At 51.3% G+C, this 15,897-nt stretch overlaps 5 protein-coding genes across 5 annotated transcripts, besides 1 other annotated feature; 4 read left to right on the top strand and 1 right to left on the bottom strand.

Annotated features, from left to right (window-relative positions):
• Nucleotides 1-355: 355 nt before the first annotated feature.
• On the top strand, nucleotides 356-2,199 carry PODANS_2_6910 (uncharacterized protein; the record flags this gene model as incomplete). Its single annotated transcript, XM_001911435.1, has 4 exons — nucleotides 356-775; nucleotides 863-1,141; nucleotides 1,194-1,407; nucleotides 1,463-2,199. 4 exons carry the CDS (start codon nucleotides 356-358, stop codon nucleotides 2,197-2,199), a joined length of 1,650 nt encoding a protein of 549 aa, XP_001911470.1.
• Nucleotides 2,200-2,600: 401 nt separating this feature from the next.
• Nucleotides 2,601-2,715, bottom strand: a tRNA (tRNA-Leu).
• Nucleotides 2,716-3,893: 1,178 nt separating this feature from the next.
• PODANS_2_6900 (uncharacterized protein) lies at nucleotides 3,894-4,956 on the top strand (the record flags this gene model as incomplete). The annotated part of the gene is made up of 2 exons (XM_001911434.1): nucleotides 3,894-4,270; nucleotides 4,320-4,956. Coding segments are annotated over 2 exons (1,014 nt in total), but the record flags the coding sequence as incomplete, so codon positions are not given.
• A 3,490-nt stretch (nucleotides 4,957-8,446) lies between these two features.
• Nucleotides 8,447-8,989, top strand: PODANS_2_6890 (uncharacterized protein; the record flags this gene model as incomplete). Its single annotated transcript, XM_001911433.1, has 2 exons — nucleotides 8,447-8,558; nucleotides 8,619-8,989. 2 exons carry the CDS (start codon nucleotides 8,447-8,449, stop codon nucleotides 8,987-8,989), a joined length of 483 nt encoding a protein of 160 aa, XP_001911468.1.
• Nucleotides 8,990-9,197: 208 nt separating this feature from the next.
• On the bottom strand, nucleotides 9,198-10,441 carry PODANS_2_6880 (uncharacterized protein; the record flags this gene model as incomplete). The annotated part of the gene is made up of 3 exons (XM_001911432.1): nucleotides 9,198-9,262; nucleotides 9,309-9,963; nucleotides 10,019-10,441. The coding sequence occupies 3 exons, from the start codon at nucleotides 10,439-10,441 to the stop codon at nucleotides 9,198-9,200; spliced, it is 1,143 nt and encodes a 380-aa protein (XP_001911467.1).
• A 1,359-nt stretch (nucleotides 10,442-11,800) lies between these two features.
• On the top strand, nucleotides 11,801-12,690 carry PODANS_2_6870 (uncharacterized protein; the record flags this gene model as incomplete). The annotated part of the gene is made up of 3 exons (XM_001911431.1): nucleotides 11,801-12,161; nucleotides 12,229-12,528; nucleotides 12,590-12,690. The coding sequence occupies 3 exons, from the start codon at nucleotides 11,801-11,803 to the stop codon at nucleotides 12,688-12,690; spliced, it is 762 nt and encodes a 253-aa protein (XP_001911466.1).
• Between the last annotated feature and the right edge of the window lie 3,207 nt (nucleotides 12,691-15,897).

The following is a 15,897-nucleotide window of genomic DNA, read 5'->3' as shown; positions in this document are numbered from 1 at the left end:
GCAGAAGGCTATTGAGGTCCGCAATCTGTGTCCCCCCCGGCGAACAACAAAACAACGCCCCTCCCCGACTCCTGCTTCTTCAGAACCCAGTTGCTGTCTCTCTCACCGATAGTCATCGACCTGAAGAGATTCTGCACTGCTGACGATTACGGCCCTCCGACCCAATCACAACCACCAACAGCTGTCAGTAGGTTGCTGCGTGTCTCTGCCCCACTGCGTCACGAGCACAGCACACAGCTTCCCCGAGCCCCTCCATCGAATCGCGAATCAGGTCGTTCAGCAGACCGCCCCGTCACTGGCCGATTGCGCGACCCGACCGACCACTTAGAGGACGGCTACGTAAACAACAAAAGAGATGGGCCTGTTTTCAAGAAGAGACAAGGCGCCGAAGGCGGCCGCCGACGATCAGCCAGCGCTGGCCAGCTCCCAGTCTAAAACCTCCCTCACCTCGGCTTCCTCGAGCATTGTCACCCCGATCAACACCAGCTCCCGCATCATCAACCGCACATCAGCTGGAACGACGAGCACCGCCGGCCCAGGAACCCCTTTGACCCCTTTTTCCCCAACAGGCATGAATCCCACACTTCCCAAAGTCGACATGCCGAGACCACCAGACCCCCAGCTCGACCCTGCCGGGTATCTTCGCAGCTTAAGCGCTGTGCGGGAGCGTTGCCAAATCTTGTGGTCCAAGGCCTTGAAGAACGACCTGCGACACTTTGATGTCGACATGCGCAAGTTTCCCGATGTGGTCTCTTTTGTAGCCAACATCATCAAGGTACGTTGTGGCTGTACTGGCTTGACGCCCGATGCGGGGTGGCTTTCTTACCATGTTGAACTTGAAGCTAACAGCAAGTAAACACAGAGAGATTACGATGCCCCTTTTACCACTATCCCACCACATGGCCGATACCAGCATTTTGGCGTTGGTGGCCGTGACAGAATTGCCCATCTTTTGGCGACTTGGCCCGAGGATATGGTGGACAACACGGAGAAATGCAAACGCATGATTGACCTTTTCCTCGTGAGCGTTCTGCTTGATGCAGGCGCTGGAACCAAGTGGAGCTACAAGAGCGTCGAGAATGGCCGGGTATACAGACGATCAGAGGGCATTGCTGTGGCGACCTTGGACATGTTCAAGACGGTATGTCGATTCCAAAGACGAAATCGCGGCGTTTGGCTAACTCATATCACAGGGCCTGTTCTCTGGCAGCCCAGCAAACAAGTACCAAGTGGATAAGGAGGGCCTCCGACAACTGACCGTCGAGAAGCTGGCTCAGGGACTTCAGTCGACGCCGGGCAACGAGATGGCTGGTCTTGAGGGCAGAGCCCAACTCCTCATTCGCCTGAGTGAGGCTCTTAACAACACGGAGTACTTTGGCGAGGATGGCCGGCCAGGCAACATGCTTGGTATGTTTTATGCGGTTGTTCCTGAACCCAAGTCGTGTGCTAACCATATGACCAGATCACATCCTCTCGCACCCGTCAACACAAGCATCTAGCGTGATCATTGTGCCTCTTACGGTGCTCTGGAACGTCTTGATTGATGGTTTGGCGCCAATTTGGCCGCCATCACGGACGGCTATCAATGGTGTTTCGCTCGGTGATGCTTGGCCATGCAGCTCTATGCCCCAACCGGCCCAATCTCCAACCAGCCCCACCTTTTCTCCTTTCCCCAACACCACGGGCCAGTCGAATGGCATTGCACCCTGGGAGAGCATCCTACCCTTCCACAAGCTCACCCAATGGCTTACGTACTCGCTCATGCAACCCATGCAGAGCATTATGAAGATTCAGTTCGCTGGTCAGGAGCTCCTGACTGGGTTGCCAGAGTACCGAAACGGTGGGCTATTTATCGACATGGGTGTTATGACACTCAAGCCTGAGGACCAAGAGCGGGGTCTGCAACACTACGCCGAATACTGCCAGCGCACAGGCACCAAGGCCGTCGAGGTTGCGCCCATGTTTGAGCCTAGCGATGATGTTATCGTCGAATGGAGGGGTGCCACAGTGGGCTTCCTCGATATGCTGGCTTTGGAGGTTAACCGAGTCTTGAAGGCGGAGTTGGCTGGCGGGGAGTTGAGTCTCGCACAAGTTCTGGAAGCTGGCAGCTGGAAGGGTGGCCGGGAGATTGCTGAAGTCAGCAGGCCAAACACCAAAGAGCCACCGATCTTGATTGACAGTGATGGGACAGTATTCTAGGAACATGGTGTCCGCGGCTGGAGGGGTCGGTTCTAAGGTGGCATTTGCTATTTTCTTCAGGTCGCTTCGGAGTCAGAGTCCCCGAAGCTGTAAAAGTTCCTTCGTCTTAGAGGCTATCATCGCCTCGAATTTGTTCATTTATGTAGGCACGTGAAGCTCCAAGCTTCAGTGTAGCATTGTTATGAGATATCCATGGTTGCTTGCCGTGCAAAAGAGTTCAGTCAAACCTTTCACCACTTGAAAGCTTATTTTGTTGGTGCAATTCCCTGTAATGAAGAGCATGTGAACACCTGAATGTGAGTACATTGTCCGGATACCTCCTATGCCGGCAAGGATGATGCTGTCAATTCACTCACAGCAAAAAGAACATTGACTCCACCACACACGGGAGCAAAAGTGAATGACTAGAGTGAGATTCGAACTCACGCCCCTTACGAGACCACGGAACTCTTGGTGGAGTTGGAATCAAGGATCAATACCTTAACGTGGCGCCTTAGACCGCTCGGCCATCTAGCCTTGGATATCTTGTAGGATGTTGTGATGTTGCTGAAGCGAGGATGAGGTTTTACTTGCAGTGTGCCACAACCCCTGAGTGTAAGATAAATGCTAGATGAGGTTTCTACAATTTGCTTGGTGTGAACTTAAAGGTTGCCTTGCTGTGTCAAGGTGTGTTTCAATAACAGAGGCTCCTATCCGCGAGATGCAGCGGCTTTGTTAGTACTCTGTGAATAACCTCACTTTTTGGGCCGTCACATATATGCCATAAACCACCAAACATTCTCACTCAAATTGCCAGCGCCGTAGCATAGGAAGTCCTCACATGTGTAAATATCCAGCTCCCAAATCACAACCTCGCATACGTAATTGCCCTTGCATTCATTCATCCTAATTTGAGGCACAAAGATAGAGCTAGATAGTGTGGCCTACTTCAACTGTCGATTAGGGATTCTGAATTTTGTCAACTCCTGACTAGATTTTACCTTCCAACCCACTTGTTTCAACTTCGTCTTCACCGGGAAGGCGCCTATGCATGCTGACAGGCGCTTCCTCCTTCCCCGTTCTTGACACATCTGATTCCGCTACCCCTCGTGGGTTCTATGTCATCCATTGGCCAATACCGCGAGCCGAAAGCTTTTCCCTTGAAAAACCTTTTCAGCTTGACCCAGAAGTCTTCAAAATGCAAAGGAAAAGATCCCAAGCTGGTTTCTTTCTTTTGCAACCTGACCCAGTTCAATTCTCTTCCATCTGTTGCCCAGACTCTTCTCTCTTCCTCGGCAACAGACGATCGCAACCAGCGGTAGACGACACTCGAAAACCCCGCTTCGCTTACCCAAACCCGAAGAAAAAACAATGGCTCGCGGAAACACCCCTGGCCCTCGCGGCGGCAGCTCTCGTGGTGGTTGCGGTGGCTCTCGTGGCCGTGGTGGTGGACGTGGCGGAAGCCGTGGCCGTGGCCGATACGTCGGCGCCGGATACGCCGCCTCCCTCACCGCCATCCGCGAGAACGCCGAGGGTGTCCTTTCGGACATCAACAATGTTTCGTCCTCACCTGCCTCTGGCGGGTTTAACCTCCGCCGCGACCCGCCCAGCTATCGTGCTGGTAGCAACTGGTTCGGCCCCGTCAGCGTCAGTGACCAGCCAGCTCCCTTGTCGCCACCTCCTTTTCTGTAACTCAGCTAACGAGTTGGTTGTAGGGTTCGGTGTTGCTGAGATACTTCAAGTGCTCACCCGACTCCCCCAAGTCTTACCAGTTTCAGACCATTAACAGCGGCGAGGGCAACCCAGATGGCATTGCTTTTGCCATCGTCCATGAAGAGGATCAGCCTTTGTGGAAGAGCCACGGCATTGTCTACACCAATTCCAGGCATTATTTGCTCCCCGGGTACGATGAGAAGAAAGCTGCCCTTGTTGCCCAGCATCAGGAGGCTACGGAGGAAGAAAAGGTCCATCGCAATATTAATGCCACCACAGAGAACATAAAGTTTCGTCGTTATGGCCTTGAGGATGGTCCCGACATGGAAATCTTTGGCCTGTATGGGAATATCTCTCGCATTGTTGTCCCTGGCGAATGGTAAGTAGGTCTGATCTTTACACTACAACAGTCACTAACCATATATCAGGCAGAAGAAGAAACACGAGAGCCCCATCCTCGTCGGTTGCAATAACACCCCCAGTGTTAAGCACACCCCTGGCCTCCACTCCCCCATCGCTGTATTCGAGACCCTTCCCGGTGACGACCGCGTCCAGTACATCTCGTGGTTCCGGATTGAGGAGATTGAGTTGTTTGCCGCCAACTCTGCTGCGCTGGCGAAGAACTTGCACCAAGTCGGGATGGACGGTGGTGTGGATACCGAGTGGGCGACTTTGAAGTTGTCCAAAATTTTGCCGGGTGACGCCCAGTATAGGCGTTATCCGAGCTGGGGAAAGACTGAGAAGAGGCAGTTCAAGCTCGGACAAGAGATTGAGCACTTGCGCGCGGTGGAGGACAAGGGCTCGGACGAGGAAGGTCTCGCGGGGGAGCGCGAGATCAACGTGGCCGGGCAGCCGGTCGCGGACGAGCAAGCGCTCGTGAGCGAGGAGACTGGCGCGGTGGTCCCTGCTGAGACGAAGGAGGAGGAGGAGGATTTGGTGGAGTTGGTCCGTGTGCTTTCTGAGGACGAGCGGATGCAGGCCTTGGTCAAACAGGCCGAGGACGTTTTGACGGCTCGTGAGAAGGAGCGTGTGGTGGAGGATGTGGTGGAGGAGAAGGAGGAGTAAATGTTTGGTATTGTATGATAGTTTGGTATGTTGACTTGATAATTGGTGTGCAAAGTCGCGTTGTGTTGTCTTCAATATGTGGCTTGTGGATTTGGTGATCGCTTCTTCTTGTTTATTGTTGACTCTATTATGGTTGTTCTTGTGCATATGTATTCACGACAGCCAACACCTTTTACACCGTGACTGTGAATGAAGGAGTCACACTTGAATGTCTACAAAAGGCCTTCATCTTTCTCTTGCTCGTTGCATTTTTCTAGGAAAATAAAATAGTGATGATCTCAAAGATGGCAGACCTAATCGCCAGCACTTGCAGCCAGGAAGATGCAAACACAAGTAGCCAGCAAGCGACATATATACAAGTAGCCAACAGGAGACACATACAAGTAGCCAGCAAGGGGCATACACAAGCAGCCAGCAAAATACCACAAGCGAAATGCCAAACAGCCCTGAAGCTGGCTCTCGTGCTGCGGTCATATGGCCCCTGATCGCCGAGATCAAATGCTACAAAATTACAGAGACAGAAGAGTTGCTGCAAAAGAACTTGAACAGATCCTCGAACTGGCTCACCTGAGAACAGCGAGAAATCTCACACACGACGTGAATGGCTGAGATTGAGCAACTGCAGAACACTGCGGTTGCGGTGGAGGCTGCGTTGACGGGTGAGCTGGAGAGTTTGAAGAGGTGGCACCAGGCGGACAAGAGGGAGCAGAGTCAGGAGAGGGAGGCGAGGCATCAGAGTGCGGAGAGGGAGTTGAACAGGATTTTTGGGGTGGATGGTCAAGGGGGCGGGATGGGTGAGGCTGGGTTGGGTGGTGTTTGATTTTGTCTCATTTCTGTGATCTCAACTCCCCACAACATTCGTTAGACATGGTTGTTTTGGAGCACCTATGCAGCTACACTGATATAGCTCGCCCTCACTGGCGCGGCTGTCAACCCAACAGTGTCGACGAATGTGGTCAAGTTGAAGCCGAATGTCTGTCCTACTTGCTGCCTTGTCACGGTGAAGCCTTCTGGAGTCTCGTACAACAGGCTGACGTATTTGTGGGCGTAAGGGGGGTTTTCTGCCGGAGGCGAAGGACCGACGTAGGTGATGGGACCGGTGGAGGAGGATGTCAGGGTGTAGATTGGGTTGCTGACGCCGGCAACAGAGACAGTCTGCCCGGAGAATTTGAAGCCCGTGATGAGGGCGTGGAGGTTGGTGCGGCGGGGGCCGGAGGAGGGGTTTTGGAAGTTGGAGGGGCTGTTGGGGGATCAGTAGGAGTCTGGGAGGGTGAAGGATGTTGGCCTTACACGTCAAGGTCTGGGAGAGGTCAGTATTGTCATGTACAAGGGAAATGGACACATACCAATGAGAAGCCAGACATATGTGCCATTCAGCGCGACATCGCTGGTGCCAATGGTGGGTTGTCGTGCAGTCTCTGTTTTGGTGAATCCTGTTCCGGGTTCGATGGTCGCTTTTGTGCCGTATATGACTTCCAACTTGGCTTCCACAGCTGGAGTAAAGCCAACAGGGGTCTGGGCAGACACCAGACCCGCAAACAGGGTGGCTACGAGGGCGGATGCGGTGGTGAAAAGCATGGTCAGTTTCCAAGTTTGTGTCAGTGGTGAAGGTGAGCCAGTGAAGGGGAATAAGGTGAGACTACTGGGTGTAATTATACATCACCACAAATGATGTTGAGATATCACGACAGTTTCACTGTAATTGCTTTGCATCCAGGTACCCATCCGGGAGCCGGAATGGTTGGTGGGTAAATTGGTTGATGGAAAGCATCCGAAATGCCCAGCCAACGGGAGTGATGTGATGCAGGAGAGTGACATTCAAAAGCAATCTATCTCTAAATCTTCCCCGCAGTAACCTCCGGCAGACAAGCAATGGAAGTGTACAGAATAGCCCATCACGGATGATCTCGATCTCCAGTCAGGTTACGACAGTGGTAAATGTAAACAAAATAGCAAAATATCAAGCCGACAAGAAGGATGAAGTGTCTGGCAGCGTTTCTCAATCATTGTCACGACCATTGCTGGGATCTGTGGTCGAAAAAAAAGCAAGTGTGGTGGTTGAAGACCGATAAAAAGAGAAAATGTCAAAAAGTATTGGGCCTCGAACTCGCAGCTTCAGAGGGAGGTGGTTGGACTTACGCTCGACCCACGTTTGGTGGTGACTCTTCAGAAGGAGCCAGCCACCCGTCGCGGTTAACCACTGCGCCACAGAGCTTTCTTACTGTGCAAGTTGTTTGTTTGATGAGAGTGATGGCGAGCGTGGGGTATATATAAGGAAGGTGCTGCTGGTCGAGTGTGGAAGGTGCCAAGTGGGTTGCTCCTGCCTGTGAACATGAGCTTGACTGACCACAGGGGGATTAGCATGGTGAGCGTCGAGAGTTTGCTCCAATTCCTGTTCCCTTTGAGCCTCAAGCAGGAGATAGTCCAAATACAGGGATGTAATGGTGTGGTGGCACTTACTTCTTGTCCCTTAAGAGTCTCAATGCTAAAGTCAGTTGCCGGTGACATAGATTTGGCGTTGTGAGTAGTCGCACTGGAGAAAGCTTATGCATGTATAAATCTGTACTAAAGGCCCATACAATGTCGGGTTGCTTGCCGAAACTCGAAGGTCAATGGAAAAAAGAATAGCACCTGCACGCCAAGCAATATTCCCCAGCGGCCTTGCATAATACGAGAACTGGGTTTTCGTGTTCTCTAACTTCTACAAAATTTATTCACATCATCCTCCAGCCATCTGTAAGACGGAGAAACCGACTCCAGAATGGGTATCCAGTTCGATGCCACCTCTGGTGAGTCCCGAGACCAAAATTTGCCCTTTTCAGATGGCCAACTGCATGCTCTCGGAGACAACCAAAACCTGGAAGCGTTGAGCAAAAGGCACTGCCACCACCTTGAGCTCATCTGCATATTCGTGCGAGATGGCCCAAGATTGGGCTGGATCAGAGTTCGCAATTGCCATGCTGGTAAGAAATAGTGTTGCGCCGCCAACAGTCGTTAACATGACTAAAAGGACTCTACAAAAAGTATCCAAAGTGTTCTATTTCTGGCTCAGAAGCAGTGTCACCTGTCACCCCGCACTATTGTGTTACTCTGGATCGGAATCAGGGATTGGTAACATGGAATATTGGTATCACTTGACGCCCTGTTCACACCTGAGAGTCAACGACCGCCATGGGTAGCCTTCGATGGCTTGGAAATATGGGCCGCTACAGCTCGTATTCTACAAGGTTACCAAGAACGCCAATACCACTTACACAATAGAAACATGACTGGAATATCTGAGCACTTGTCAGTAGACTTGAGCATGGAAACACGAAAATGAAAACATCAAACTATTGAGTTGGCATCTGTTCACGAAGTCAACGCATCGCCATGGGAAGATCGCCAGGCCGGCTATAAAGCCCCAGCACCCACTTATCCTCTCATCTCATCATCACCTCCCACCATCTCAGATCCCATTCTCTCAAATTTCAACAACCCAACCACCAAAATGCTCCTCACCAACCTCATCACCCCCCTTGCCTTCCTGGCAGCTACCGTCTCAGCCATCGGCTCAGCTCGGGTAAACAACAAGTGCACCTCCAACGTCTACGTTTGGCCCGGTACCTATTCCCCATCCCCCTCTCTCCTCCACGTTTTTCAACCAGCTAATTCCCTCTCAGTCGGAACCAACATCACCGGCCCCTACGGCCTATCCGGCACAGTAGGCTACTACGCCGAGTCCTTCCACGTAGACCCCAACACGGGCGGCCGCGCCCTCAAGATCTCCTCCCACTCCGACGGCCTCTACACCCCCGGCACACCCCAAACCATCTTTGCCTACAATCTCGACGTGGGCGCCAACCAAGTCTGGTTTGATCTGAGCAACGTCTTTGGCAACAACCCCGCCTTTGTGGGCAAGAAGATCACCGTCAAGAGCGCTGACCCGGCTTGCACGCAGGAGATTGTTTGGCCTGCTGGTGTGCCGCCCGCGGGCAGCCAGGTCAGGGTTTGCAGCGCCAGCAGCAATGTTGTGTTGACTCTTTGCGCCTGAGGCTGGGATGCAGTCGGAGGAATGTTTAAAGCTGTGGGATTCTGGGGTGTCGAGAATGTATGTTCCCTTTACAGGCTGTGAACTTGTGATTAGCCAGGACTGTTTCAAAAGATGGCTGTACGCTTGATCTGAATCAACCATCAAAATCGTCACATTCTTAATCTAGTCGTACGAGTTTATCATATACCGGGTTCAATACACCGTCACCTCATTCTCTTGAACCATGTCCATGTCCATAGTCCGCTTTCCAACCACCAGGTAGTTCGTCAAGCCCTGTTCAACGTTAGTGTCAATCAACAGCAATGGCTAAGGAACTTACACCCATCGATATCCTCATCCACCATACTAGGCTGTGTACACGCATTCATCTGCTCAATCGTCTGCAACGGGCTGTTCTGTATTCCCACATCATCAGCATCTCTTTCGTCTCCACAAAAGGGGCTCAGGCACCACCCCCAATACCAATCGACACTTACACTCTCCTTCGCACAGTTCGTGTTGAACCAACACGGCGCATCCAATATCCTCTGCAACGCATCCCCCTTCCACCCAAACAAATAATCCCCATGCGTCCCGAAACCCGTCGCGTCCCCAAAACTCCACACAAACGGGCTGCTCCCATCCTCAGGCCACTCCTCATTGTTGAAAATCTTGGTATCCCAAACCACCTCGTAGAAAACCTGCGGCATTCTCACAGGGTGGCTCGCTGGGCAGGGACCACCGCTCTCGAAAGTTCCATACTCAGGGTAAGACATGTGCGCCATGTGATCGGGGGAGTCCAGATTCTTGCCATCCCAGCAAGTAGGAAATCGGACGGAGGTCATGATGCCTTCTGGGCATTTTCTTGTCGGGAAGGCCATCGTTTCTGGGGCGCGCGAGGTCCAAGTATCCATGCAGACGTATGTGAGTTGACGGAAGCGGGCAGCTTCCTCGATTGTCCGGGCATTGAGGTCACCGACGAACATGCGAAAGCCCTGTTTCACTGGTGATTAGCACAATCCAAGGCAGGCAGAAGAGATATTAACTGACTGGTTGGAAGGCCTGAACATTGCTCTTCTGATTCCTGTCATAGATGGCATCCTGCATGTAGTAGATGGTCAACCCTCCCTTGGCCTTTTCAAACTGGTTGTTCCCCAGTTGTGGCACCCTCTTGTATGTTCCATTTTTGGCCTTGAAGTAGAGCACGGCTGTCCAGTAGTTCGAAAAGTCCTCGGCAAACTGACAAGATGTGCAGGTGGATAGTTCGGGAAGGTCGAGCGAGGGATCCATGCTGGCGTTAAAGGCATCGCCGCCCACTATTTGATGGACGTGTGTTGAGGGTATCATCCCAGGGTTGACGAGAGGATCCAAGCGCTGTACTGTAAGCGCACTGCAATGAAAGCGAACGATTGCGTGGGCGCCTGTCGATAGCAACCCCAGGATGGGGAGCAACAACGAGAATGACGCACGCATTCTTGCCAGTTGGATGTAGAAGCTTTGAGTTATGATATGTTTGAGCGAAAACCTTTAACCCAGAGGCCAGAAAAAATCGGGGAACAAAACGAAAGGTCAAGGAAGTATGGGGCCTTTGTCGATGCCCGGGACCCAGGTATACATGCCGTCACTTTGAACCCGGTAACTGAGAGGGGATATTGATTACCGAAGCGCAATCTATCAACATCCTACATTAGCCGCACGAAAACCATATCTTGCGCTGCAGGAGTGTTGATACATGTCTTGTCGGGGGTAATGGACGGGCGACATGAGGCTCTGATTGGTTGCCGTATTGACAGCACATATTGCTTCCATGCCGTGTAGATTGATGATGATTATCCTCTCTTGAGGGGTGGCAGTTCGCTAGTAGATTGAAGCAAAAAAAAACGTGGTCCAATCTTCAGTGGCATGAAGCCTGCGGGGTAATTATAAAGAAGGCAGGTGCTGGTCTCCTTGAAGTTTGGGCTGCTTGGAGCTCAATGGTCACTCTATCCGCCACTCAACATGCATTTCCTCACAATGCGGTGTTTAGCAATTCTTTTCTTTAGCACAATGGTGTCTGCTCAAGCGTCAAACACGCAGTGTCCCGACTCCGAATTAGCTTGTCACGATGTGATGAATTCCTCGCAGTGTATAGCGGCTTTGATACTCGACAATCCTCAACGGGCGACGAAAAATGCTTTGATCGAGTGTGTGGAACATGAGGGGACAGCGAGCAGTCTACCAGGAGCCCAGAAAGTGAGTGACATGAGGCGACATGACATTGATCAGTGAGACTGACTGGTACATTCTAAATGCAGTACTGCCGTTGTCTCGGTTGTCATGTCCCCGCCATTAATGCCAAGCTTGCTGAGCTATTCTGTTCATAAAATGAGTGATGGCTGGCTGGCAAGGGAGGTTGGAATAAGGTTTTGACATGGAGACTGAACAGCTTCCAGGTTGCAGCTGGCGGCAAAGATTCGGTGGCTTTGAAACTCCACCCACAAGATTGGCTCACATGAGTTTCTCGGTGTGAAACACAGCGTGAGCACTAGACTAGGATAATTTTGGCATGCACTTGACCCAGTCAGATGTCACCTCAGACACACGGTGCTGAATGTGTGTGACTAAGGGCACGTGCATCTCACTCAGATCCCAAAACATGAGCTCGCGAGGATTAAATCAAATCGTACTCCTTTAAAAGTCTCGGACCTGTTTTGATCCTTTTGCTGATACATTTCCGAGCCCATCCATCCAGCATCTTTTGTACCAAAATATCCAACTACCCCCACCAACAGCAACCCCTCCCGGCCTCCTAAGCAACCATCACTTCCCCAGTCATCATCACCCAAAGCCGAAATGTCGCTCGCCTTCAAAGTCATCACATCCTTCTCCTCCATATTCACCGCAACCTACAGCACGATCGAGTCCCTCATAACTTCCCCCAACCAGGACACCAACCACCAACAGGACCATGCCTTCCAAGCCCCTTCCGCCACCGATAAACGCAGCCCATGTCCGATGGTCAACGCTCTCGCAAACCACGCCTACCTTCCCCGAGATGGGTCCAACGTCTCCCTCCTCAAGCTCATCCAAGCCGCCAAAGAGGGCGTCAACCTCGCCCCCGACGCAACCCTCATCGTCGGCCTCAAAGCCCTCCAAACCTCCACCACTGGCAGCTGGCTAACCTTCAACCTGGACGACCTGAACAAACACGGCGGTGAGCTCCCCCCCCTGCCACCCCATGAGTAAGCAACGCTGACACATGCCCCCCACCTCTCCCTCAGTCATCGAACACGACGCCTCCCTCAGCAGAAAAGACGTCTTTTTCGGCGACAACCACTCCTTTTCCCCCGAGACGTGGGAAACAGTATTTAAACACTTTCGAGGACTGGAGAAAATCCCCCTCCAAGTTGCCGCAGCGGCCAGAAAGGAAAGAGTGGAGAGCGCAAGGGCTTCCAACCCGGAGTTTAGCCTGACCGAGGATCAGAACAGGTTCTCCATTTTGGAGACCAGTCTGTATCTCATGGTCTTTGGGGAGGGAACACAGGGGAATGCGCGGACTGATTGGGTCAAGGTGCTGTTTGGTATGTTCTTTTTTATCGTATCAGCAAAATGATGATTGGGCTTGCTGACTTGAAGTGACAGAAGAGGAGAGGCTGCCGTTTCAGGAGGGGTTTACGCGGTCGCCTACGATGCTGACTCTTGGTCAGATTTTAGAGTTGCACAAGAAGGTGGAGGCCGTTTAAGCACCGGGCTGAGGGTCATGTAGGGGGGCTGAAGGAAGAGGAGTAGTAACCCATATTTTGGCTTCAATGATACCTAATCATTTTGAATACTTCCAGATTTGCCCCATCATTTTGGCAATTTTGTAGAGCTTGGATCGGGCCATGGGATCCAGTGAGGCAACCAAATCGTCAACATGATGTGAATGTCTCGCCTTGAGCTAGGGATCCCCGGCACCAAAGAGCTAGTTTCAACCACAGCAGAAGCTGCAAACATGCCTGCTGAATTGGCGCAAGAATCCAAGCCATACTTCCAAGAATGAAGGGAAAGTAAATTCCCTCAGCTGGTTTGGCACAGACTCGTTATGTCATCACCTTTTGGACTTGCACCCTCTTCTACCTAGACCCGTTATGGATAAAATACTAAATATTGCGCCAAGTTGTTAAGTCCTTTCGACAATCTTTAAAGGTCTATTAATTACTAGTAAAATATATTAACTGTCCTTTGAGCCTGTAATTCCATGTTGCAATGTATACATTTTTGCCCTTACAGCATCGTACATGATGTTTACCACGTTGTGTTCTTCTGCAGAATGCGATACCATACCGTGATGCACACAGTACCATGTCAAGCCAGCAAGAGGTTTTAAGGGCATCCCTATTGTATTAAGCCCCAATTCCAAGGTACAGTCTACATGATCTCCTATGTGATGGCTACTGCAGCACCCGAATCGGGCTGTCATCCTTCCCGCGAGACATAGCATATGTAAGATAAGTGAACAATTGGTTGTGAAACTTACGCGCCACCACAGGCTTGTTGGCGTCATCCGGGTCTCTGATGTACTCCGTTCCCTTATTTTTGTTGACGAAAGAAATCCGAGTCAGCTGCTCTCCACAGGCTTGAAAGATCGCGCGGGCTGATTTCAGCCATTGTTTATCACAATTGCTCAGACGTGGGTACAGCCATTCACAATGATGGCCCCACTCTCGACCGCCCCCTCTTCATTCCCCACCAGTCTTCAAACGTACAAGAAGACATCATAGGCTCATCTGTCATCACCAGTTGTTCAAGCCTTTTGAAGCGTTTGAACATGGGGGCAAACTCCTTGATCTTGTATGGCTCATCTGTCTCGTATGGCCCATCCTGCTGGTATGACTCGTCTGACTCGTCCGGATCGACATCAATCATAGATAGATCAATGCTGCCATAAAAAGACGGGCGAGTGATATGTGGGAAATATCTGTGGATTTCTGAAGTGGAGCCGTATTAGCATGACATGAAAGATATGGGCAACTATAAAGAGAACGAACTTACCATAGATATCATATGGAGTCCAACCGCCCCTACACTTCTTTATCTTTCTCTCCCCCCTGGTTCCAATGTCCGAATTGAGCTGGGCGAAGTAGCCAAATTGAAACATCTAGAGGTCGACGAGCTTGGACAACCTGAATGCCTGCTTCAGTGCTAATGCCATCCAATCCCAGAAGCATCGCTCATCCCACGTATCAAGACACCCCACGAATTGTCGCGAATGTTGATTCGAAGAGTCTGGACACTGGGGCAGCATCTTATCAGGAGCGCATGAAGTTGGTCGCTGAACATTAGACTCCCAAGATGGGGACTCACTGTCAAGACCTGGACCGATGAGAGAACGGACCAGCAGTGTTCCATTGTAATCCCAGATAACGGCCGGCACTTAAACGAGTCATAATAGAACTCATCTTCAAAGCCGTCCATGGATAGCGTCTTCAAATTAGGCATTTGGGCTAGGACTTGGAGGCTTGTAACGGGTCGATGGGGGCGGGGGGTAAGCCGTCTGCAAAACGTTCGGATAACGTATTAATTCGCTCCTGTCGGGGTTGTTGCAGAGGATGGCGAGGAGAAGTAGGTAGGTACCGCATTTGTCGACGGGTCCACGCCCTGAAAGCATTGATTTGCACCGGATCGATGTGGTTGAGGACCCAATTGTGACGTACAGCGCAGCTAACTACAATTAGCAGGATTTCTATATCAGTTCGGTATAAACATACGTAGCGACTGGTGCTGTCCCTCCTTTTGAAGGTATGTCATCCAATCATATCCACTCCCCTCCACATCAGTCCCCAATGCCAACGTGCGAAAAAGGACTGGCCTCAGGATCAAGCGGAACCGCCTGCACACCAGAGACAGACGTTTCTTCTGATTGAACGTGATTGTCTGCTGTTGGAAGATAAGACAGAGCAGTTCAGTGGCAAGTGTGTCGAGCGTGGCTGGTTGGGACTCCTCCGTGACTAGTTGGGATTCCTCCGCCGCCCTGATGATACCAAATGTGGAGCGTTTGCTGGGCTGGGTGTCGTCATCTCGATCAGAGTTGCGGTCGTCGAGTTTACGTTTGAGCGCGTCGCCGTGACTCCGAGACGGGATCGTCACCATGATGGTACAGTCGTTGTAATTGTCAAACACGACGGCGATACGGTGGGTGGACCGCGGGGTGTAAGTTGCAGGTTGAAGAATAGGTGCCCGATGGCGTTGAAAAAAGGTGGACGTGCCAAATGGTGGGCAGTTTATAATACAAGTAGCGAAATATGAGTACTCCTTCCCTGTTTGCCAGGTGACGGGATGGATGTTACTTTTCAAGTTGGTCTGGCAGGAGCAACGGTCGCTGGCTGACAACTTAGAAGGAATGATCGAAAAAACTGAAAATCTCTTTGAAATGCATTTACATATCCAGTCTAATAACAGGTAAGAATGACAAGCAAAGTCGTCCATGTGGTAACATGTCCTCAGGGGCATGAGAGTTGCCTGCTTGAGATCTACTTATCAAACTGGTATCTCAGACTCTGTTGCCACCACACGCACGCCATCCTTCCCGAAAATCCTGCGCTTGATGGATGCGGAGTGGAAGCCAGGCTCGGTGAGTCGTCCCCTCGTTTCTAATGTATCCCCACCGCAGCACTGTGGTTTGATTGTTTCTCTGTCGGTGCAAAATGCTTTTTGGTGCCAACCAGTGTCCTTGAAAACCACGAATACCGAATCCCCACCATCAGGAGAGTGACGGGAATGGCGAATATCCAATAAACCCAGAATGCTGCCAACTGTGCAGGCAGGAAAGGAAGTGCAAACAGAGTTGCAATGCACGTCCCTGGCAAAAACCACATCGTCATATCCGCAATCGTCTTCATCGACCGACTGTCTTTTCTCGCCCATTGAGCAATGGAGATGCCTGAAGCGGTATCACATCAATTGATTAT

Source organism: Podospora anserina, chromosome 2 (genome assembly GCF_000226545.1).
Source record: "Podospora anserina S mat+ genomic DNA chromosome 2, supercontig 2".
NCBI classification, from domain to species: domain Eukaryota; kingdom Fungi; phylum Ascomycota; class Sordariomycetes; order Sordariales; family Podosporaceae; genus Podospora; species Podospora anserina.
This window is presented reverse-complemented; position numbering and strand designations above follow the sequence as displayed.